The sequence below is a fragment of the Ambystoma mexicanum genome, chromosome 1q, assembly GCF_040938575.1.
Source record: "Ambystoma mexicanum isolate Mex_15411 chromosome 1q, UKY_AmexF1_1, whole genome shotgun sequence".
NCBI classification, from domain to species: domain Eukaryota; kingdom Metazoa; phylum Chordata; class Amphibia; order Caudata; family Ambystomatidae; genus Ambystoma; species Ambystoma mexicanum.
The window spans coordinates 428,233,074-428,258,934 of NC_090922.1; the positions used below are offsets into that span (position 1 = coordinate 428,233,074).

The 25,861-nt window shown below is 48.5% G+C and overlaps 1 protein-coding gene across 1 annotated transcript in view; it reads left to right on the plus strand.

The window, feature by feature from the left end:
- Positions 1 to 25,861, plus strand: part of NFATC3 (nuclear factor of activated T cells 3) — a 1,594,447-nt gene that overhangs the window by 1,007,257 nt on the left and 561,329 nt on the right. Inside the window, exon 5 of the mRNA XM_069639728.1 lies at positions 5,105 to 5,277. Coding sequence (XP_069495829.1) covers positions 5,105 to 5,277 — 173 coding nt within the window. The remainder of the gene's footprint in view (positions 1 to 5,104; positions 5,278 to 25,861) is intronic.

Below are 25,861 nucleotides of genomic sequence, written 5' to 3' on the forward strand. Positions count from 1 at the left end.
TCCACTGGCTCCTGGTTGCTGCGAGGATCAAGTTCAAGACCCTTGGCATCCTCCCTGCTAGAGCCCCTTAGTCTTCTAGCTCCAACTCTCTGCAGATCAGATGCTTTTCCAAGCAGAGAGTGGGGGTAGATCTCTCTTCTGCCGGAGCCTCCCTCAGAAATGGCCTCCCTACCCGTGTCAGACTTGAGCCGGAGTCTTCTCAAGACCATCCTGTTCTCTTCTTCCTTCCCTCCCTTGCTAATGTCCCACTGTGCCTCATTTGCCTGGCTGCCTGGTTCCTTATAATTCTTAGTGTCCAGGCCCCCCTTGCCCTGTCTCCACCAGCATTCCTCCACCCACCTTCTGCTGCACTTGCCCTACCAGGCTCCCTCCCTCTGCACTAGCATGGCTGGGCCTGCACCCCTTGAGCCCATCCAGCCCCGTCCTCACATTTTGCATTTGGAACCTGCACTTTCTGCATTCCCCCTGCACTTTCTCACTCTCCTCTCCTACCTGCACTTCCTTTCCCTTCCTAGCATCAGCGCATTCTGCTCTGACCGGCGCTCTGACCGGCCCTCCTCCCCCTTGCACACCCCTCCCACCCCCCACTGCCCTGTGCTTCTTGTAACTGCACTGAATGACCTAGCAGGACAGTTTCTTTCATCCTTGTCCCCGCCTAACCACCTTGTCTTGTCTTGCGCCTAGAAACATCTTTTGCTTTATAGGCACATTATAAATACCCCATAAATAAAATAAAGATGTAGGGTAAAGCAGCCTGTGGATCATTTTCCATTTTATCAAGAATCCTAGAAAATGTAAATTGAGGTTAGTGTCTGGCTCAGTTCTCCATTTTCGGCTTGGTCTTCAAGAAAGCGAAGAACATCTTTGTACTGTACTTGTGCTTCATTCTGTGAATTTAGCCATAATCCTGTATGGCTCAAGATCCTAACTCTCCAGCACATGCTCCCATCCTTGTGATCTGAACATCCATATCGGTGATGAATACATAATTGGTTTCTTGACATTAGGATTTTCTCATCTCTTTTTGGCCCTGTGCAGTAAGGTTTGCATATCAGAAAGCATTGCCTTGAGAGAATGTCAAGCCTGAATCAAAAAATTGGAAGTCCAAGCATTAATGGTAAGGAGATCCCTGTTTCAGTAACATGTGTCATGGCAATCTTGCTTATTTCCTTTCTCGTTGTGTGCACGTTTGAGTTGTTCCTTCGTCTCCGTTAAGACTGAGAAGATGGTTGTTTTCCATCACAATGCAGTTTACTATGGTCAATTTGCAGAATCTTGGTTGATAATGTGGGAGGCCTGCGGTTCTGATTCCTATTCAGGCTTATTTGAGTGGTTTCATAGTCGCATTTTTCCATTTGCTGTAGCTTTGAAGATTTGCTATTGAAACTTCTGTGGTGAAGTGAGTACACATATCAATAACAGTAGTAAACGGGTGAAAACAGACTCTCTATAAGGAATTACAACTTCTCTGTAATTGATCACCTGACGGGGACCATGAGACCACATATAGGAGTTAGGACTGAGAACAATAGGGGAGGAAGAGTCCAGCTAATGTAAAGGAGACTGGCTGAGAGATGAGAATCAGTTGAAGCCTTTCCAGGGAACTAAGAAAGCAGGTGTCCAGAAGGAATGGAACCAGTGACTATTCAAGGGACTTGACATTGTGATGATAAGAAAGCAGGCAGGAAGTTCAACAGTGAAAATAATGCAACATGCATCAGATTCATGAAGAACCAGACATTGTGAGAGGGTCGGCAAACAAGAGGCTTGTGCGAGGGACCGGATACTTGGAAGATACAGAGGCTTTCTAGCTAGAGAAATGAATCAAGAGTAAGCTATGAAGGATGGAATCCAATAAGAGTGGTCGAGGGTGAGATGTGAGTAACTGAACATCAACCCGTCTCAGGCAAAATCGAGGAGAGCTGTAGAGTGCCAGGTGTCCTGTGAGAGACTCCAGAAGTCAATGAAAGGTAAGAATGTTTCATGATCCCTCAGATGCGGGTCCAGGCCACAGTTATCAGGGGCTCTGGTGTTGCTGGAAATTCTGGTACCGATGATGGCTCTGTAGTACGGCTTTCCATCCGGGAACACTTGTCAGTTCTGCAGAGTCTACTCGGGGCACTGCCAGGCATTGGGAGAGGCCTGCTGCATGGGTTGCCTATGCGAGTTGGTGGATGACTGCGGCAGTAGCAGTAGGATTGCTATCTTGGGAGTAGTAATGGCACTTACTGATATGCACAAGTTTGCAGTGCAGTGAAAATCTACACATGCAGCTGACTGCATGCAGGGTTAAGGGGACACCACCTTCAAGGGAACAATGAGGGTGACTCAAGCCTCCCTTATCAAAAGCCCAGTGCTCAAGCCACTTGTGCATACGCTGTGATGGGCAGCCAATTGTTTTGTTCATGTGTGTGCAATAAAATGGATTTGCCAAAAATGTATCGTACATTTTAAAACTGGATTGCCTTCCTCCATGAAGCAGCTTTCCCCTATTGATTAGACTGTAATGGTTAAGAGGTAGGCTTGACTTATGAAGATAACTGGCACGTAATAAGGACACCACCAATATGGGGGTTATTGTAGCTTCATCATTCACATACATCAATTGCATAGTATACTTGTTTTCTGTAACATGCATTTATTTTTCCATCTTGCATAAAAGTATCCGCTTTTTGGACATTCGGGTAACTGTAGAAGTATTGCTGCCTTTTACTTTCCAACTGGGAGACAGAAGATTTTACCCTTCCAGCGCATTGGGAACATCCTATGTCCTTCAGAGGGTAGATTCTTAACACCAGTCCTATAATTTTAGGTGCATAAACCCCCTCTTAACGGTTAAAAAAAGAGTAAGGTGGGCCCCAATAAATTTGTTTTTCACCACGTAGCACATTCAAACTGCATGCTTAGCTACGTGAGCATATCCACAATTTTTTGCATTCTTCTGCACACTCTGCTTTGTGATTCTCGCACTGATGTATGCTCTCTGATTCTACATCCTCTGTATTAGGCGTCTCTGAAAATAGAGCATAATGAAATTGCTCTTGGCAGATCCTCTGTTTCATTGCACATATCCCCTTTGTCGGGGCTAACGTTTGGCATGCTACCCTCAATAGTTTGTATTTGGATTGCTCTGCCACCCTCTTTTACTGAGGCAAAATCTTAAAATTAGTGAACCATGAGAGCACATGTTTTAAAGGCCCATCTAAAAAGGCTTACACTGTTTGATCCTGTAGATAAAATATTCTTGCATTTTAACATGTTCACAATTCAGTACAGTACCTTAGGATACGTGTGAGCAAGGTTCTTAACAACTATTAGTAGATAATCATTTGGCATACTTGGCGAATACAACCGAGAATTGGGTAATTCATCTGCTGTCTGTGTTTGGGAAAATCGCTTTGGCTAAGATGCCAGCGGTACTAAAGGCCATATATTTTCAAAATGTGTCTTCATGGACACGTAGAGGCTTTTATGACAGTCTTCGATCATTATTCATTCACTTAACGCGGCATCCAAAGTCACTCCAAATTAGTTGTAAGACCTTAAATGCACCTTATCGGCAAGGAGGTGCCTGCTCCAGATATCGATTTGTATTTCCTGGCTGCCCACGCGCATTGTACTTCATATTGGAACTCCACATCTATGTATCCTCATGTACACATCGAATTAGAATAGTTTTATGCCGTTACACTTCATTCACTCTTGTTGACCCGGAAGATGGAGGAAAAGGGTCCATTTGATCTTGTGTTATGTACTCTCTTGGCATGGTCTAAGTTACATACATTTGTGTGTAAGGTATCTGTGCTTTCAAGTTCAGATGTTATGGCTTTGTCAAAAGGTCCTGAGAGACCCTTCGATGTGGCATTTGGGTGATATATATCCGAAGAGGCGGTTCATCTCATGTGAACAATTTGAAACTATAGTAGTAAGCAGCTTTTCCAATAAATTTCAATACTGTCAAATGAGAGGTGTTTAGATCCTGAAATCCTCGCTTTCCTGTGGAGGCGGTGTACACCCCAATTCTACGATATACTATGCTCGGAAGGAAGTAGGAAACTGATTTCCACTGTGCCATGACTAAATGGGGGAAATGATATCGGAGACAATTCACACATCATCAACAGAGGAACATTTTGGATATAAATTCCTCCTACTCAAGATACTAAATGGGGCATGTAGAACACCTCCTCGGGAAAATGCATTCTTACCCTACATGTAGTTCTTGCTGCCTAAAGTGTGGTCTGGATGATGCTGAATACATTTACTTGACTTGCGAATGCCACAGGATACCGCACTATTGGACAATATTTTATCAATTATTAAAGATATTACGGGTTGTTTAGTTGCCAGGGACCCGTTATGCTACCTACTGGGAGACAGTGGTAACTATCCAAAAGACACTTCAACACCTTTTTCAGTACTATTCATTTCAGTAAAAAGGCATAAACTGATGCCCTGCCTGAATGTATCACAACTCTCCACTGAAGCATGGATTGAATACACCATATTGTGTCATGAGACTGAAACTATTACTCTCTATTGATTCCAAGTGGCCAGTGCCTGCAAGACATTTGGTCACCTTTGAGAACTTAACCCCTGGAGTGGAGCGGTCGAGGGCAGGATTTCTGTCCCCCACATAGACAGTGGGCAGATTAAATGGTGTCATCAATGAATGCTGGATGTATTTTGTCATTTTGTGATTGGTCATTCTGATCTGCTTTTTCTTGTGTGTGTTTTTTAAATAAACCATTGGTTATGTTTTGTATTTAATTGGATCTGTGAACAGTAAAAGTGTTTAAAAATAAATACATGACATGTTAACCAAATTGGTACATCAAATTTCTTGCAGAAGTATACTAAAGGAAGCAATAAACACTGAGCATATTCTGGTAGAGCTCACCAGTACACTAGCCTTACAAACGCTGAATCATTTTTAACTATGCACGTGAATTGTATGCTTGTTAACATATTTGATTAGCACATAGTTCAGTCTGTTTTTTTAAAATCTATTTTTGTTTGGGTATTGAATATTATCATGCAAATTCATTATCTTTGGAAGTGAGCATGTAGTTTAAGATCAATAACTGAGGATTTCTTTTTCCAGCATCGATTGTGCAGGCATTTTAAAACTCCGAAATTCTGATATAGAACTTCGTAAAGGGGAGACGGATATTGGCAGAAAGAATACCCGCGTGCGTCTTGTGTTTCGAGTACACATCCCACAGCCTAGTGGCAAAGTCCTGTCTCTACAGGCGGCTTCCATACCTGTTGAATGTTGTAAGTTGTTTTTTGTGCATTTATGTTGCTAGTTTTGTAATGATGCATGTTTTAGTAAAAATATGTCTTAAAACAAACCGTTACTGGTTGTATAATCATGTAGTATTATGAATCAATCCTGCTTCATCATGTAACACATTCACATTATTTCCAGTAAAGCCTTCTTGTAATCGTGTGTCCTGAGACGTGGCTGCGCATTCCTCCCCCTCCTAACCCATCCCCTCTTTCCTTGTCAGCTTACATATAGGAGACATTCCTGAAGCTTTTAACTTTTATTAACAATTTTCCACCTACATTTGGCAGCACCCACATATCGTGGATGGCTTATGCCGACAATGTTATACTAGATCAGACACAAGTGTGGCTGAACAGTGGACCTGCTGCCATTAAGAAATATTCTAGCTTCAATTCATCACTCATAAGTTATGGAAAACTAAAATCATGTAATTTGGGAACAAGCAATATAAGCCTAGGCTCTGGATCTGACACAGATTTAAGAAGCACTGGAATATCTGTACTTAGGATTGTTGTTCACTAGTAAACAAAAGTGAACTTGAGAAAAGGAGAGAATCCAGAGCAACGTGTATCCCCGATGACAACTATAATAGGATTTACTACCAAAATAGGTGCATATAGCCTGAAAGGCCTCATCCATCTTACAACCAAATCATTGTCTTGTATTGATTATCAGATGGAAGCAAATATGAAGTCTAATGAGGAGTGTCTTATCAATTAGACAGTAAATCTTGGCGCACTACAGTGGGTCTAGCTCCACATTCTCCAATATAGTGCATCAGACTAGAATTTATTTGAAGGTCATTATTCACTCTGTCACTGATACGTAAAGGAATAGTCTAGTTGACAGTCTGCAAAACACATGCAATTCTCTGCAGTGTATTATAGGGAAAGCTTTGAGTAAAGGGAGTTGTCGAGCATTTAATGAGTTTGCAGCATTTTTTGAAGAGATTGGATGGAAGGCGGATTGTTGCCATCCCCCACTTACTAGGCAAAGAAAATGACAGCTTGTTTTTAATGCATTTTCCTTATTACATCTGTAACCTTACAAACTACAATTCCCTAATAGGAACATTTGTCAGCTATTCATATAATCCCAGTTAACATTTTTACACACTTTGGTAATCATAGGCCCAAAACTGGATGTTCCTGTGGACAAGAGAATCTGTTGGCTCTAAATTACCCTCAGCTATAGAAGACATACAAAACCTAATCACACAGTGTGTAGAAATTGAACATGTCCAGAATATCTATCTAGGAAAATGTGTATATAATAATTCAATGCTAAAAACATGTGATTTCTGGCAGTGCTGTATAGCTGACATGCAGATCTCATTAATCATTGATCTAATGAACTGCCAAAAAAATAGAAGCAGAGTTAAGTGGCCAATGAGATAAGTTGTATGTATTAATGTACTCAGTTTGAATCTATAGGTGTTAACATTTTAATTTAAATTGTGGAATGTAGGAACTGTGTCTATTGTAATCCTGTGTGAAATGTTTAAAATGAAATTGACACAATTATTTAATTAAAAAAATGACCATGTGCCTCCCTCTAGTGGAACTGACCCTCAAAGGCAAAGAGGTGATGGCTGGGATCTATGATATTTCACTGCATCATTTTTCCCGACGCCCATTTGTATCAATCTTTTTTTAACCACATTTCACTGCAAAAAATGTGGGTGTGACCCCAATTTTCCTAATTACCTAAACCCAACCCCTCCCCCCACATCTACATTTGCGGTGAAATGCGGTTAAAAAAAAGACTAAGAACAAATGGGCCTCGAACAAACTGGTCTGTGGGGAAATGTGCTTTTTCCAATAGCTGGAAGCTTTAGAGTTAATCTCATCCTCTGACTGGGCAACCCTTGTGCCTGCCAAGCCATTACAGAAACAGAAAGACAATATGCAAATCTGGCTTGGACCCACCCCAAACTCAAGCCCAAACTGCATGGTCACATCCATTCTGCACAAGACCACAAACAATCCCAGGCATGTTTTGGCTACTTTGGGTGTCATCAATGAGGAGTTGCTTGGGCCTCTAGGCCCAACAGGCTCTGAACCCAAATCTGTGCATACCCGTCCCACTCTGGGTGACTTAAACAACACAAAAGAGGTGATGGCTGGACGCTTTAGAACAAAACCCTACCGCTGGCACTTGCTCTGGGCATCCCTCAAAGAACTTTGTTTTTCAGCCTGCCAAGCAATAACATAAAGGGTAAGACCATATGCAAAGCAGGCTTTGTGCCACTGCAGATAGGGCAGCACAGCCCGAACTGCTTGGTCACATGCCTTCTGCACGAGACTATAAGCAACATCAGATAGTCAAAAGTAGACCTGGCCTTTGACTGCAACCTCTCAAGAAAATTGGTGCTATGTCTTAATGAACACAACATTTTCTTCCTTCTGCTCAATGTATTTATTAATTCCAGAGACAACAGAATTGTGTTATCAGATTGTTGGGTAATGTTTTTTCCGTCCTGCCCCTATACACCCTTGCGATTCCAGTGTTACAATCTCATGTAGCAAGAGTTTCACTTTCTATGAGTTTTATTGTCAGTTTAGGGCCTGTTGCTCATAGATTAGTCATAAATGTCTGGTTTGAAGGACAAGACTTGTAGGTTTTATAAAAGGTAGCTTTATGTCTCTGCACCCCATGAGGCATGTTTGCTGGAGTGGTAACCAATGAGTTCCTGCTATGTCGTTGTCTAGATTTTGGTTGCTTCTCATAAAAACTGGCTTCATTTTATGAGAGTTGCTTTTGGTAGATTTGATAACAGACGGTACTCTGACGTCCCGTCCCCCTTTCCTCCATATTGCATGGGCGTCCCTTCCAAGGGATGGGAGACAGAACCGTTTTCACCCGAAAAAACCTTCTTCTCCTTTAAATTTTGAGGCGTATGGGGGCGTGGCCCAGGGAGCCCCCTTTTCCACGTCGACGGGAACGGGCCAAATTCACCAGCGCTCCTGGGTTTGTCTTTGTTCATGTAATTCCACGCGCGGATACTTCTTCTCTTTGTGTTTTTTGTCTTTTCTATCATTCAGGTACTCGGTCCTCAGGCGTCACGCTCCTCCCCGGCGCATGCCGACTTCTACAGGGTTCAGCAGGTGTCCACCCTGCAACATGCTCTTCCCAACTTCAGACCCCCATGCCCTCTGCCTACGGTGCCTTAGCCCAGACCACGGTTGGCAATCCTGTTCGGGGTGTGACTCGCTGTCCTCGAAGGCGCTGAAGAACAGACTAGCCAGGTGGAAGGAGCTCTTCCAGATGTCGCCTCTGGAGGATCACAAGAACTTTGTGAAGCATCGAACCAGGCCCAAGGTAGGGCTGATATTTTCCAGTGCACCCCGCCTGGGAGACTCCTTCCATGGGACTCCCGTGCGGGAGGGACCGGCCAGGTCCTTCTACCGGCACGTGCACTGAGGCTGCTACAGCTACCGGCCTCCGGGTGGAGGGGTCCTCTGATCCTCCCGGGCACAGTGTCGAGTGACCAGAAGGTTCCTGTACCGGGTCTACACCCGAGGGGCTACTCCCTTTGCCGGCACAATGGCCGAGGGGCTACACCCTAATACCGCCAATACGTCAGAGGGGCTATGCCCTAATACCGGCAATCTGTCCGAGGGGGGTGCCTAAATGCAGCTCTACCGACCCCCGGGTCGAAGGTGTCACACCTACCAGGCCGAGACCCGAGGAGCAGGGTAGGTCTTGTGATCCACATGCAAGAGTCTTGGACGAGGCCAGGCCAGGCGGGCTGGGCAACACGTCGCAGGCACGTTAGCTCGACAAAATGGCTGCCATGCCAGAAAGGGTGTACCCGTCAGACGCCATTCCACGAATTCAGTGAAGAACGAGTGTCAAGTTGGGACTGGTCTCAACCAGATACGTGACCTACAGTCTACCCTTCATTTGCACAGGGCAACTTTCCCGTGCGTCCATATGGACAGGATACGCAGCGTCTCCAGCAGACCCCTGTTACCATGTTGGTACCCCCTGCCACCTCTTGGGCCAACGAGGAGGTGCTCTTTGAGAACTTTCTCGGCCTCATGAGGTCTCCTCAGATGGGGGTTATCATCAAGGACACAGTCAGGGAAGTCCTCTCCGCCATGCTAGAGGCACCACAGATGCCTTATTTGGGCCCCCCAGGCCCCATTGCAGCCGCCTCCTCTGGCTCCACAGCCAATTCCGCAACCTCAGCCACCACATCAGTCTCCGGCTGCGGTCCCTATACCCCAGCCTCCGGCGCCATCTACCCCTCCTCCTCCTCCTCCTCCACAAGATCCTCCAGATCCGCAGGATACGGATACGGATGAGGAGGAGGATCAGAGCACGCCATCCTCAGTCAGGGCCTTCCATGAAAGTCTTTCTGGCCTGGCGGAGTACCTGGGCCTCCCCAACCCAAGGTCGAACAGCCGGCAGAGGGGGTTCCGGCTGAAGCCCTAACAAGATGCCCCTCTGCCAACATGGGGATTCCACTGCAAAACGATGCATTCTCCCTGGCCAAGAGAGGTTGGCTCAAGCCCCACTCAGTCCAGCCGGTCAACCACCAGGACGCTTTTTTTCCACTCTTGCTCTCAACCCATCCTCAGCCACATTCCTCTGTGATTGCTGCAACATCACTTTACTGAAAGGCTCAGTCGTACTCAACCTCCTCCTCGATGGTGCTACTAGACAAGGAGGAGTAGATCTTAGAGGCATATGGCAAGAAGATCTACTCCAATGCCTCCTTGCACCTGCGTCAGGCCAACGCAGATGCCATGCTGGCTGCCGCCAACCAACGGTTATGGCGGGAAATTGCAGATTTCCACCCGGAACTCCCCACCCAATGCCAATCACGCTTTAGGGCGGGGCTAGCGAAGGCCAAGCTCGTGGCGCATGACTTCATGGAATCCCCAGTGGTGCATATCGATACCTCAAGCCGTGCCATCTGCATTGCCACGGACATGAGGAGAACAGCCTGGCTCCAGGCAACGAAATTCAACCCGGATGTCCAGGAGCGCATTCTAGATCTACCGTTCGAGGGGGGGGACCTCTTCCACTCATGGCCTCATGGAGTCAGGAGCGGGGCTCGCAATCCGAGATGATCAACGTTCCTCCATCTCTCCACCCGGACCCAACTTGGTGGTCCTTGGACTGCAACCGATGGACGGGCAAGCCGCAGTCCACCATAACCACAGACTCCTCGCTCGAGGGCTGGGGAGCCACCCTGGACAATCTCTCAGTCCATGGCACCTGAACTAGCTAGCGCTCAGAGCATTCTTACCACTTCTCAAGGGCAAGGTTGTCCTCATCCAGACAGACAACTCGACCAGCATGTACTACGTCAACTAGCAGGGATGCACCAGATCCCCTCCTCTGTGCAGACTGGCAATCAGCATGTGGTAATGGGCGCCTTGGAAAATGGAATTTACCTCTCGGCAGTCCGCCTCCTGGGGGAATCCAACCTGGAGGCAGACAGGCTCAGCAGGTTAGGAGCGGACAATTGCGAGTGGTAGCTCAACGACCTCGTTATTCAGGCGATTTTCAACAAGTGCGGTCACCCCCAAGTGGATCTCTTTGCCACCTGGCTCAACAAGAGGTACCCCCAGTTTGCATCCTGGCAGGGTCAGGGCCCCGGCTCTCTGGCCGACGCATTTCACTTCCAGTGGACCGGCATGAAGGCCTACGCCTTTCCGCCCACTCCCCTGATCCACAGGGTAATTTGCAAGATCAGGGAGTTGCACCGACTCCTCATCATTCTGATTTCTCCATAGTGGCTGTCCAGACCATGGTTTTCAGAGCTCCTCAGCCTCTCGGAGGTGCCCCTGATAAAACCTCCCGGCGGGCCCAGCACGTCTTCTGGCACAGCAGGGGGGCAGGATCATCCACCCCGTGCCAGGGAAACTAGCCGTCACAGCGTGGTACCTGAGCAGGTACCGCTTTGGCACCTTAGCCTCTCCCAGGCCAATTAGGAGATCGTACAGGGCGCTAGGAGCAAACCCAACAGGGCCCAGTACAGACGAAATGGATCAGGGTCTGCCACTGAGCAGACTCCAAGGGAATTGACCCCTTGGCCTGCAATTGGATGACGTGCTCTCCTTTTAGGCGCACTTCGCTCATTCGGGTGTACAGGTCGACACCTGCCGTACATACCTTGCATCCATTGGGGCTTACAGGAACTTGGAGGAAGGCATTTTTTCCTCCTCCAACCCTATCGTCAAGAAACACCTGACTGGTGTTGCTAGGCTCTACCCGCCCGTCAAGAGACCACACCCCGTGTGGGACCTTAATATAGTCTTGGGCACCCTGGCGCACAAACCATTGGAGCCAATGGCGTCCGTGGACATTAAGCTGGTCACCATCAAGACGGCCTTACTAGCCGGTCTTACCTCGGCTCGTAGAGTCAACGAGATTCTGGCGCTGGTCGCCTCTGAACCATATACCACCTTTCACAAGAAAAAGGTAGTCCTGCGGATGCACCCAGCATTTCTGCCCAAAGTTCCATCTGCATTTCACTTGAAAGAGGAAATAGTCCTTCCTACGTTCTTTCCTGATCCCAAGGACGAAGCACAGAGAGTGCTGCACTGCCTGGATGTCAGGCGTGCCCTAAAATTCTACTTGGACAGGACCAAGGGCTTCTGCAACTCGGACGCCCTGTTTGTCACTTTCGGCAGCTCGAGGCCAGGCTATCAGGCCTCTAGGGCTTCCATATCCCGCTGAATGGTCTCTTCCATCAAAGAAGCGTATGAGGGCCCGCACAAGCTGCTCCCGGTCAACATGCATGCCCACACAGTCAGGGCCAAGGCAACAGCCATTGCATTCCAGCGCCATGTCCCTTGGAAAGTCATAAGCAGGGCAGCCACTTGGAACTCTCCCTCAGCTTTCTGCAAGCATTACTGTTTGGATGCCGGCTCTAGATCTGATGCGGCTTTCGGACAGGTGCTTCTCAGGAACCTGTTTGTTTAAGGAGGGTCTCCTCTCCATCCTGGGGCTACAATCAGTTTTAATCGCCCATGCAGTATGGAGGAAAGGGGACGGGGTGTAAGAATAATGATAAGTTACTCACCGTAGTGACTAACATACTCTTAGTCCATAGTCCCCTTTCCTCCATACGTCCCACCAACCTCTCCCCTAATAATACTGGTGTCATTAGGCAATTTTTTTTTTTTAACCAACTTTATTTTCATTTTTAACTTAAGACAATGGTTGAGCTTTCGTCACGTGTTAAGAACATTGTTATCAACATGAACCTTTTATTCATCACCCTTGAACTTTCTTGTAGAATCTAGTATTGTCTTCATACTTTTCCCCACCCCTGTCCCTCCCACCCGCCCCCCCTTCCTTTTATTAATTGAACCAATCAAGACCATGGTTGTAACCAGAACAATTCCAAGAGGCAACCCCTCGCCATATCTTCTGCTGCATTTATCTGATATGGATGTTTCTAAGAGCCTGAGGTTTAAAGTATTAATTCTCCCGCTCCCCCACATAGTCCTGAAGTGGGTCCCACATGGGCAGGAATTTCAGATATGACCCTGATTTTGTGGCGCAGATGTTTTCCATTGCCATAACTCCCCACACTTTCACCCACCACCATGGAGTTGTAGGGCCCTCCACTGTCTTCCATCGTTGGGCCACTGTCATCCTTGCTGCAGCCAGAAGGTGGGTTATGAGGGCCGCTCTGTTTCCTGAGGCTGCATAGTTCCCTTCTGCCACTGCCCCCAGTAGAATGACTTTCGGGAACCATGGTAGGTCTGCGCCCGTTATTTTCCTGATCAGGCTCAGTATTTCTTTCCAGTATATTTTTATCCTTGAGCACGACCACCACATATGGAACATGTCTCCTCTTTCTCCACACTGACGCCAGCATTCTGGGGGGTACATGGGGATCATTCTGTGTATTCTACTTGGGGGTAAATACCAGCGGTAACATAGTTTGTATGCCGATTCTTTAAATGCCGTGGATTTGGATAATTTGTGCGCCCTCCTCCAGATTTGAATCCATTCTTCCTACGTAATCTCCTCTCCTATGTCCCGCTCCCAATCTTTCATGTACTGGAGGGAGTCGTCTGTTTGCGCCTTATCCAGTAGCTTGTATAGTCTAGTGATCCCTTTTTCATGTGTCCCCTCCCGTATTGTTAGTTCTAGGCCTACCGGGGGTCGTAACCCTGCTCTTTTTACCTCTGGGTGTGAGATCCAGTGAGGCAATTGAATATATTTGAATCTGTGGTTTTCGACGAGGCCGAATCTATGTTTACATCCTTCAAAGGTGAGTGGGGCGTCGTCCTGATACATATCTTGTAGGGACAATGTGTCTGCTTCGTTCCAGTCTTCCCAGAATCTTTTGTGAAGGCCAGGTGAGAAATCTGGATTATGCGTGATAGGGGATAGTGGGACCAGACCTAGTTTGACCCCCTGCTACAGATAGCCTTATCCCAGCTGTGTAGGGTCGTTTTAGTGGCTGCTAATAGGATACCTCCTGCTTTTGTTTTTAGGAATGGTAGCTTACTCAAAGGGATATCTGTCGCAGTCTGTTCTATTTTCCCCCAACCTGGAAGAGGGTCTTTACCCGCCCATTTCAATGTTGGTGCTAATTGAGCTGCTAACACGTATCTCCCCATATACGGGACTCCCAGCCCCCCAGGTAGTGTGGGCCGCATCAGGATCCTTTTTTGGATCCTCTGCTTCTTATTTCCCCAGATGAATTTAAACACCGCCTTTTGGAGTTCTAGGATCTGTTTTGGGTGGGATGTCCACTGGGGTTGAGCTTACTATATACAGTGCTTTGGGTAGCAAGGTCATTTTTATCGCCGCTATTCTAGCAAACCAGGACAATTCCTGGGCATCCCATCTCTGCAGGTCTTCCTGCAGGCGCTTCCATAGAGGTATAATGTTTGCCATGAGCAGATTCTTGACGGTTCTAGTGATATGGATTCCTAGGTATTTGAGGGACTGTTTTTCCCATTTCAGGGGATAATGTTCCTTCAGGAAAGCTATGTCCCCACTACCTTCGGTTACATTCAACGCTTTGGATTTTGAATAGTTTATAGTAGTTTATTGTGAACCCTGATGTCTTTTCGAACTTCTGCAGTTCTCTGATTATTCGGGGTAATGTGTGTTTTGAGTCTGCCATATAGAGCATGATATCATCTGCGTAGAGGGCTATCTTGTTTTGAATCTCCCCGGTGCGCACCCCTCTAATTCCCGGGTCTTCCCTTATTCTGCAGGCAAATTGTTCCATTGCCATGGCAAATATGATCGGGGATAGAGGGCATCCCTGCCGAGTACCCCTCCGGATATTGATTCTTTCTGAGGTGTAGCCATTCACCATTAGTTGCGTAGATGGATGCTGGTAATTTGCCAGAACCATCTTGGTGAATATCGGTCTACAGCCAAAACCCTCCAATATCAGTTTTAGGTACCTCCAATCTATGCTGTCGAATGCTCGTGTGGCATCTAATGCGGCGATCGAGAATTTTTGGGCCCCCATGGCCCACCAGTCTATTATGCCAATTATGCGCCGGACATTAAATCTATTGTCGACGCGTCAATGGGGACTGAGGTGTGGCGCCAGAGGGCAGAGTCAGGGCAGAGCATCATGCTCCCTGGGCCGTGCGCCTCTAAATTTAAAGGGGAAGGTTTTTTCTGGTGAAAAAGGTTGCGTCTCCCGTCCCTTGGAAGGGACGCCCATGCAGTATGGAGGAAAGGGGACTATGGACTAAGAGTATGTTAGTCACTATGGTGAGTAACTTATAATTTAGCCTTTATTAAAGTGCTGCTATAAGCGAAAGTGATCTAGTACCTGTGTGGCACCAGGTGTCCAACATACAATTAGTAGTCCTTTTACTGCTGTAATAAATTGTTCAATCCAGGGGTATATTGTGTAGCCCAATCTTGCAAATAAGTGACAATGATCCCTAGGTTTGACTTTCTTTCAGTGCTGCCTCGTCTGAAGAGGATTGCAAGACTCTGGCTAAGTATCTTCTTCTGGTCTGTCTCCTGGATAGATCTCCAGAGACAGTTTAGAAGAGCTAACGTGGAGTCCATATTTGGATAGCCGTGTGCTTTGGGGTGGAGGCGTTGCACAAGGAAACTACTCGGTTCCCTCTTTATATCTCCAGTACTCTGGTAACAAGTGAGGTTGCTAAGGTTCTCATTAAATCCACAAATTGGAACTCTTCCACTTATAATTCTCTCACACTTAGTTCTTGTAATCAACCTATCCCACAGATCGCTTATTTTATGTTTTTGTTTTGTAATATGTTTTATCATGTAAAGCTTTCATAAAAATGTAATTAGAATTACAGCGTCATCACATAAATTAAATACTTACCAGTAATCCAGTTCATCCAGTAATCTAAAAGGTTTAAGAATACATCTTACTAAAGCTAAGATCTAATACATTTGATTGCCTTCCATAATTCTTAACCAAGAGATTTCTGTAGAGATGAGATACATTATTTGAAAGATCTTCAAAAATGACATTCTGAAATGCTAAGTTTTATCAAACCACATAGTTGGGTATTTCAGGAGTGTTTCAGGGTTTCTGTTTCACTGGGTAATTTAAAAAATCGACAAGCCCTTAGCTCTCTAACTAACTTTCTCATAGGGACCATACTCTTATGTCCCATCCCCTTTCCTCCATACTGTATGGGCGTCCCTCGCGAGGGACCGAACCTTTTTTGCCAGAGAAATCTTCTTCCCCTTTAAATTTAGAGGCACGCTGGGGCACGGCCCCGGGAGCATGCGCTCGCCCGACTCCACCCACCAGTGCCACTCCCCAGTCCCCTTTTCCGCGTCAGCGGGAATGGACCGAATTCACCAGCACTCCTCGGTTTGGCTTCGGCCATCTAATACCACATGCTCTTCCCCGGATATTCTTCTATCTTTGTCTTTTTCTTTTCAATAGGTACTTGGTCCTCCTACGTTACGCTTCACCCCGGCGCATGTTGACTTCAGCAGGCTTGAGCAGGTGTCCAGCCTGCGAGGGGCTCTTCCCTACATCTGACTCCTATGCTCTTTACCTCTGCCACCTTGGCCCCGCCCACGGCTGGGAAGGTTGTTCTACATGCAACGCACCAACTCCACATGCACTGAAGAATAGACCAGCTAGGTGGAGGGAGCTCTTCCAGAGCCTCAAGAGGACCTGAAGGACTTCATCAAACATAGCTCGAGGCCGAAGGTAAGACCTCCATTTACCATCACACCTCGTAAAGGCGACTCCTCCCCAAAGAAGTGCCCGACCGGGAGGAACCTTTCGGGTTCTAGCACCAGCACACGTACCGAGGCTAGTCCAGCTACCAGCCTCACGGCCGAGGGGTCTCCAGATCCATCTGGTGTCAGTGCTGAGGGATCTCAAAGTTCTTTTACCGGGATTACTCACAAGGGGCAGCGCCCTTGTACCGGCACACATACTGAGGCTAGTCCAGCTACTGGCCTCACGGCCGAGGGGTCCCCATGTCCTTCCGGTGTCAGTGCTGAGGGACCGCAAGGTTCTTTTACCGGGGTTACTCCCGGGGGGCAACGCCCTAGTACCGGCATCATGGCCGAGGCGACGCCTTCACGCAGCACTACCGGCAACTCTGCCGAGGGCAATACGCCTTCCAGGTTATGGCCTGAGGTGCGGGATAGGCCTTATGTTCCAACACCAAGTGTCTTGGACGGGGCTGGTTCCAGCGAGCCAGGCACCACGACTGCGGCACGTGGCATGCAGCTCCACAAAATGGCTGCCGCGCCAAGCAAGATGGCAGCGCGCCCGATACCCCCTCCGGCAGGGCGGGTGGAGGAACAAGTCACAAGGTGGGACTAGTGTCAACCAGGTGCGTGACCTACAGTTTATCCATCAGTGGCGCAAGCCAGGTTTCCCCTGCACCCCAGGTAGAGTGTGCCCAGGCCCCAGCAGCCGTTAGCCACTCTGTCAATATCACCTGCCACCTCTACAGCCTCCGAAGACAGGTTCTTTGGAAGGTTCCTAGGGCTTATGTGAACTCCCCAGATGGGGGCCATCTTCCGGGATGCCATCAGGGACATGCTTCCCCAGGTCACCCCATCGGCACCCATAGTAATTCCTCCTACGGCTCCGGTGCCACAGGCCCCAGGGCAACCACCGCTGCTCCAGCCGATTCTAGCTTCCCTGCCTCCCACAGTACAGGCGGTTCCACACCAGCCTCCGCAGCAGCCACCGGCACCAGTTTCCACACTGCAGCCCATGGCGCCAGGCACTCCTCCACCAGTTCCGGACCCTCCAAGCACTCTGGTGGACACTGACGAGGAGGAGGACCCTGACGCACCATCTTCAGCCAGGGCCTTCCACAAACGCCTTGCAGGTTTGGCAGAATATTTGGGCCTCCTCAGCCTGAGGTAGAGCAGCCTGAGGAGGGGTTCTTGGCAGAAGTCCTCACCCTAAAACCCCCTACCAAAATGGGGATCCCGATGCAGAAGGACATAGTTGCCCTGGCCAAGAAGGGGCAGCTCAAGCCGCACTCGGCCCAACCCATCAATCGGTGCCTAGACATCAAGTATAGGCAGATGGAGGGGAATACACTCTTGCTTTTGGCGCATCCTCAACTGCACTTTTCTGTGATCGTTGCTGCGTCACTCTATTCTAAGCCTCAGTCGTCCTCGGCCACTTCGTCCTCGATGCTGCTAGGCAATGAGAAAATCTTGGAGGCGTAAAAAAGCTGTACTCTGCCTCCTTGCACCTGCATCAAGCCAACGCGGATGCCATGCTGGCAGCCATTAACCAAAGGCTCTGGCGGAAATTCCTCCCACAGCTTCCAGCACAGAGCCAAGCACGCTTCAAGGCTGGCCTAGGAGAAGCCAGACTGGTAGTGCAGGATATCATGGAGTCCACCGTGGCCCACGTCAATACCTCTGGCCGGGCCATCTGCATTGCCACGGACATGAGAAGGACGGCCTAGCTCCGGGCTACTAAGTTAATCCTGATGTCCAGGAACGCACATTGGACCTTCCATTCGAGGGTTGTGACATCTTCCACTCCACCACGGATGAGGAATTGGATAAAAAGAACAGCTCGCAAACCGCAAGGTCTTTATCTATTCTTACGAAAGCCACGCCCATGACCTACACCCAGTTGCAGCAACGCTCCGACAAGGGGCAGGCATTTGGCGGGTTCCAGGGCTTCCAAGAACAGAGGTCCAGGCAACTTGACCGTTCTCTGAGTCAGCACCGGAGGAAACAACAAAAAGGGTGGAGGGCCCCTAGGGGTCTTTTCAATACCCCCTCATTAGCAACAGCCTCAGAGGGAAAGAAGGTGGGGGGGGGGGGCAGGCTTGCCTTTCACAGGACATTTTGGCACCAGAATATTTTGGACCCCTGGATCCTCTCCGTAGTCTCCATGGGGTACCGCCTACTGGTACCTTCCTCTCCTCCATCATCCCCGCCTCTCCCACAGATTGGGACAACAACTCTGCTGGCGGAGATCCGGTCGCTCGTCGAGAGCCAGACGGTGGAAGTCCCAACCTCCCAGCAAGGATTGGGCTTTTATTCCAGGATTTTCACCATGCAGAAGAAGAATCAGGCTGGCCTGAGAGTTGTTGGACCGTTCCACCCTCAATCTCTCTCTCCCTCCCTCTGCAAAAATTCAAGAGGGTTAAGCCAGCTCTTATTGCAGAAACACTGGACAGGGGAGACTGGATGTGCTCTCTGGATCTGAAGGACACTTATCTACTCGTCCCGATTTGGCAGCCACATTGTTCCTTACTGTGCTTCAGTATCATAGGCTGTCATTTCCAATAAAAGGTGCTACCCTTTGGCCTCAACTCTGCACCCAGGATATTTACCAGGTTAATGAATGCAGTGGCAGCCCTCCTCTGGGCCCAGGGCCACCACGTCTACCCACGCTTGGACGACTGGCTTGTTTGAGTCACCTTTACGGAAGCGGTTCACCATACCGCCTCCGCACTGATGAACACCACAACCTGGGGTTCACTATCAATCTCAAGAAGTCTCAGCTGCAGCCCACGCAGTGCCTGACCTCCTTCGGCCTCATCTGGGACACGAGCTTTGTGAGAGTCTTTCCCTCGGAGGGCAAGATTGCAGCCATCAAGAGAGCCAAAGCTCACTTCCTCTCCAGGCCAGTGACCTCAGCCTGGTGGTACCATCACCTATTGGGTCTTATGGCAGTGGTCCTGTTGGTCATACACCACACGAGGCTCAGGATGAGGAAATTACAGCTGCATTTCGCAGCCTCATGGTATCGGGAGAAGGGCTCCCAAGCAAAGCCAGTCAACATTACTCCCTTCTCCACTCGGACCTCCAGCGGTGGTCTGCGGACTGCAACCGGCGGCAGGGCAAGCACTCCTGACAGCCGGCCCCTCAGGTCAGTCACTACAGGCTCTTCCCTAGGGGGCTGGGGAGCCCACTGGACGACCACAGCGTCCATGGAGTCTGGACTCGACAGGAGTCCCACATCAGTTGGCTAGAATTGAAGGCCATATGGCTGTCTCTCGAGGCCTTTCTCCTTCTTATCTACGGCAAGATAATTCTTATCCAGACAGACAACCCCGCCGGCTCACAGTTCGTTTGATTAGCGTTCTAACATTAGTAAAACAAACTCTGAGCCGGCGGCGACAACACTAAAGCAAAAGCACCGCCGGCTCACAATTAAACTAACGTTGGAAATACATGCCGGCGGTGAGTTAACATTAATCCGCTACCTGCACACATTTCTAATTCCTAGAGCCCTGCTCAGATTCGGTGAAAGAAAATGGATTCTGTGTGGGGGAAAAAAAGCACATACTTGGGAGCCAATCACATAACATCACTAACAAACTGGACAGCCAATCAGCTACTGCTTACATGTGAAAGCACTAGAACAGAGGTTGCCAAACAGTCGATCGCGGGCGACTAGTAGCTCACCTGAACCTTTTCAGTCGCCCGCGCTGAAGATACCGAAAAATAAGCATTTTCCTAAGTTATATTATTTAATGGTGCGTTTTCCGTGTTCAGTATCCGAACCCTGGTCGTCCCAATTGCGGGCGGAGAGCTTGGCTGCTGTGCCCCTTGGAACTGCTTGTAAATCTACTGACAGATGTCAGTATCATGTTATGCTTCTGCAGGCCGCCTGTAGTACCACAGTTGGCCTTGTGCGCCCCTACGACACTGTCTTGCTTAAGCAACCTGCTCTTGTTTTCCAGAGATGTTGGAGGGGCTGGGGCAGGATCATTGTGACCACGCAATGAAAATATCACAGTAGCACTGCTGCTCGCCTGGAAATATTCAAAATAATATTTTTAAAATGGTGCAATTTTTCTTGTGGCTTCTTTCCAAATTCCACACTGTACATTTCCACTTTAAATCACTTCCATGACACAGGTTCACCCACTTTTAGTACATTAAGCGATCCATAGACAGGCTGTACAGTAGAAGCCTACCAGGGTAGCTCAGCAGGTTGATAGACCGATGCTGAGATGTTACATATTCAAAACTACAGGTTGTTAATCGTATGACTTTTTGCAATGCCTTATAAAAAAAAGTGCTATACAATGTGTTTGGCCAGGGTATGGGTTATGCTGGTTGCTTGCTTATATTCAGGGCTGAGATGTGGATATTTCTGCCCCTGTAGTGAAACCCACAGTTTAATTTCCTAAAAACTGCTGTCAGCATAACAGAAGCATTTATTTGTGATTAACCAGTTTGAAAAGCATATAACATTTTTATAAATATAACTTGTGCTAAAACACAGAGGGGCAAACAAATAATGATAATGTGTTATTTATATAGCGCCTTAATCCAAAGCGCTTTACAGAGCACATATTTACATGCAATATCACCCAACCGAAATTGGTACTCATTTATCGACCTCAGAAGGATGAAAGGCTGAGTTGGTGGGGCGTGGCTAGAGAGCAATGGACTAGGACGTGTTTTTGAACTGTGCTCCTGACGATCCAACTTCATCCGAGGAATTATGCTTTTAAAAACAATGCACGCGCCCAGGAACAACAGGTGGGCGTCGGAACATATGTATCGTAAGAATCCTGTTGAATATTTCGCTCCTGCTGGCGGATTGGAAGATAAACAGACTTTGAGTGGAAAGGCCGCTTGGATATATTGTTGCCAAGATGGCGGACAACAAAGGGAATGTTGTTGCAGCCTAGATATCTACAGAACTTTCTTGCTCCGAACGAAGCGTGAAAAAGACAGTTACCGGCGGAAAGTAATGCACTTTTGCTTCTATTGGGGAAAACACGTCAGCGCTCCCGAGCCTGATCGATGATAGCAGCTGGAGATAGTTACATTGTAACAACTGAGCTCGCTGCGCAGAGGCAACCGGACTTGGAGCGAACAGAGGTCCACGGGCTTGAAAGGGAGCAGGAGTTCAGTAAACATTAAAATGCCGGTGTGGAGCGGCTTGTGCGTGTGAGCAATATAACCCTGAATATGGATGGCGGTGGGGGCTCGTGATCGCATGTATCACGCGAAATGGTGCCCTGAAGTAAATACGGACTGAACCAGACATGTGGAGCGCCCGTCAATGATTACGTGAACAGCAGCTAAATACTGTGCACGGGCGAAGCCCCCTGCCGCTCATAAAGGCAGTCAAGCTTTAATACGGTACATGCAACAGTGATCCAGTGCTGGATCGAGCGATGTAGGAGGCCGGATTGGACTTCCCTGCATGGTAATAGGGATTGAGTGAGCTGAGTGGTGTGCTGCCGAATTGAGTGGCAGCTTAAGACAGTGCCGCCTAGAACGACGGCAATAATAGACTTGGGTGCAGCATAGGCTTGCCCTGACGCATCAGGAGTTTGGGGTCTGTCCCTTCCATTGCTGGGATACTCTGGAAATGCGTGGTTGCTGAGCTGTGCAATAACACTGTCACACGGGAGGGAGGCCGTGCGCAACACAGAGCGGAGCTTGCATATGAGATAGGCAAATTACCTGTCACTCATGATCGGATGCCACACTGTAAGCTGCAACTGATGTGGGAGCTGACGACCTCAAAGGGACGCCCAACCTGGCATACACTGTATCTGCTTAGGCAGCCTGACCACAGGGGAAGGAGTTGGCGAACATGTGGCCATAAGAATTATGAGCAGAAAATAATACGTGGGAGGCTACAATCCACCTGAATAACTATCTGGAGTGCCATAGGTTGGAAGACAGAGACCCCAACGACTGGAACAACGACAAAAACAGCACGGGGCCGGAGCCGGACAGGTGTGCAGGGTGGCACTATGTCGGGGAAGGGTCTAAAAGCCAAGACCAAACAACCCACAATGGAGGTCTATGCGAAAACACAAAGGACCCCTACAACGTCGGCGCAGAACACGGTCGTGACCCCTGTTGAAGAAGCCCCAGAAGAAGACAAGCATCAGATCCTGGAGGCTGTAACGGAGTTGAGCTCAAAATGGGGCGCAGCAATGGCAGTCCTCTTAGCCTTAGAGAACAAAATTGATGCGGTGGGAACCAAACTTACCCTGTCAGGGCGCTGGCAGAAAGAACGAGTGGCCTGGAAAGTGCAGTAAAGACCAATACAGATGTCAGCACAAATAATGCAAAGGAGGTTCATGTTCTCAAACAGGTTGCCAACCTTGAAAATCGGGTGGAAGAAGCGGAAGGAAGGGCGAGAAGAAATAACATACGGGTGGTTGGCCTGCCAGAGGGGGAAGAGAGCCAAGACCCTACAAACTACGTGGAGAACATGATCCTCCAGGAGATTGGAGCAGACAAGCTTTCGCAGGGGTTCACAGTGGAGTGGGTGCACCGCGCCTTAATGAGGAAACCACGGCCTGGGGCTCCGCCGAGACCGATTATCGCAAGGATCTTGAATTATAGGGACAGGGAGAAGATCCTGGAATATTTTCGTAAGGGCGGAACGATCAAGATAGCGTCCACTGACATCACAGCATACCCGGATTACACGATGCTGGTGCAGAGGCGGAGATACAGCTACGTGGCCGTCAAGAGGAGGCTGCGAGCAGCAGGCATCAAGTACATGCTTCTGTACCCGGCTAGGTTGAAGGTGCTACATAAGAGCAGAGTGCTTTTTTTTATACTCCCGAGGAGGTGGTGACATGGCTGGACCTGCAAGGCTGCCCGGAGCAGGAAATGGACAGTGACCGGCAGGATCATGACAACTGAAGACTTGTGCCACGGTCATTGAGGTGGTAAGTGGGAGGGTGATCCTGATTAAACCCGGAAAGTGGAACTGGTTGAACACTGGGTAGCATTCGAGCCTTATGCCCGGCATGGACTGGAATATAGTGGGTAAAATGCAATTGGAAGCTGTATAGCGTTAATATAAAAGTATAATAAACTTGAAAATAGGAGCAACAGGAGGGAAGCAATCCCCCCCGAAATACTAATAGTTAAGTGGCCATTAGGGCGACTTCACCCTACTGAGCCCCTGAGCATAGGCTTGTGCTGGACAGGGCTAGATGTGGGGGTGCCTGAGATCCAAGAATGGAGCTGGGCAACAGTTGGGGAGGGGGTTGTTGGGGAAGGGACGGGTGAGGGGAGGGGAGGGAGGCGGAAAGTTTGGTGTGTACATAGTTATGGGGAGTTCAAGTTCAAATATGAGCCTATATGGAAGAGCCAAAGGGTTGTATCTGCATTGCGTGGGTGGGTGGGATCGGTTGGGAGTGAGGGAGGAGAATATTAACGAGCTATGGGAGATCTCAAGATAATAACGTGGAATGTCAGGGGCCTTAACAGTTATATGAAGAGGAATAAGGTAATGCTGTATTTGAGAAGGCAAAAGATATATATTGCATTGTTGCAGGAGACACATCTGACGCGAGAAAAGATGGAGCTAGTGGGGAAAAAATGGAAGGGGATTGTGGTGGGTTCGGCATATTCTGCTTATGCTAGAGGAGTACTTATCGGGGTAGCGCCGCACGTCCCGTTCCAGCTAGTACAAGAAGTGGCGGAAACTGACGGGAGGATGGTTATATTGAAAGGGCTGGTGGAGAATAAAGAGGTATGCATTGTAAATACGTATGCCCCCAATCAAAACACGGCGGCATACTTCAGAATTCTGCGCACCAACCTTAGTAGGTGTGTGGGTGGTGCAGTGATTTGGGGTGGGGATTTCAATTGTGTAATGAACCCCAAGGTAGACAGATCTGATGGCAGGACCGATAGGCCCACCCCAGCGGCTAAAGCATTGCAGATGCTGCTAGATGATTTTGGCTTAGAAGACGTATGGAGAACAAAACATCCTGATGAGAAGCAATATTAGCACTACTCAGCCCCGCAGCAGCTACACATAAGACTTGATTATGTCTTTGCCACGCCAGATGTAATGACAGAGATTCCTCAAGTAGAATATAAGACGAGGGTCCTCTCGGATCACTCGCCCCTGATCCTCAGACGGCGATACTGCCCCCGAGGGCACGGATTCCGACATGGCGCCTCCGAGCAGAGGCACTCAAAGACCCTGTCTTTAGAGAGGATATAAGAGATGAGATCACTAACTATTTCTAAGTGAATACCGGCAGTGTCGACTCAGCGGGTACACTATGGGAAGCCTTTAAGGTGGTGATGCGGGGGGTTGCCATAGCTAAGTCAAAGGGCCTGCAGGGCAGGGTCCTATCTGACCTACAAAGAGCAGAAGAGGAACTAGAAAGAGCATAAGAAAATGGCAGTGTGGATACGGAGCTAGTACTCAAACTACAGCAGCGATGTGCGGAGAATTGGGAAAGGCTCTGCAACCTCAATTATAAAAAAATATGTAGATAGACAGCATGCGGGAGGGAACAAAACGGGCCGGCTCTTAGCGTGGTTATACAAGAGCGAAACCCCTAGGCCCCCGATTAGGACACTAACTAGAGAAGTTGGTGATGTAGTGGACACCCAAGAAGGAGTTAACAAGGAATTTGCGGATTACTACTGGGAGCTATACGGGGACAAGGAGGAGGGCAGGCAAGAGGAGATAACCGAAACACTAGAAGATATAGGACTGCCCAAGATAAGTGAAGAGGAAAGAGAAGAGCTTGATGCACCAATTACCTTGGAGGAGTTGGAGGAGGTAGTAAGGCAGTTGCCCACCAGTAAGACCCCAGGAGCAGATGGGTTCCCTAGTGAATTTTATAAAGTATATAGAGAGGAAGTGCTCTCCCCAATGCTAGACATGCTTAACGAAGCGTTTGAGGTGGGGAGGTTGTCGGAGTCACTCAGAAATGCTATTATAATACCGCTCCCCAAGCCCAACAAACCAGGGCATAGCTGTGGCTCCTATAGGCCTTTGTCGATGCTGAACCAGGACAGCAAGATATTGACGGCTGTCCTAGCAAATAGGTTGCGAAGAGTAATTAGCAAATTAATCCACCCAGACCAAACGGGCTATGTCCCAAATAGAAACATAACTCACAACCACCGGCGACTCCATCGGGTGGTCGAATGGGGAGGTAGGAACGAAGGCGAAATGGCAATTGTGTCCTTAGACGCGGTAAAAGCTTTCGATTCTGTTAAGTGGCCATGGTTGTTGACGGCCCTAGGAGGATACGGAGTGGGGCCGGGTATATTAGGTGGGCGAAAATGCTATACAGTGAGCCGCTAGCCAGAGTTTGAACTGGATCAGCGATATCTGAGAGATGGCAATTTAGTAGCGGCACCAGACAGGGGTGC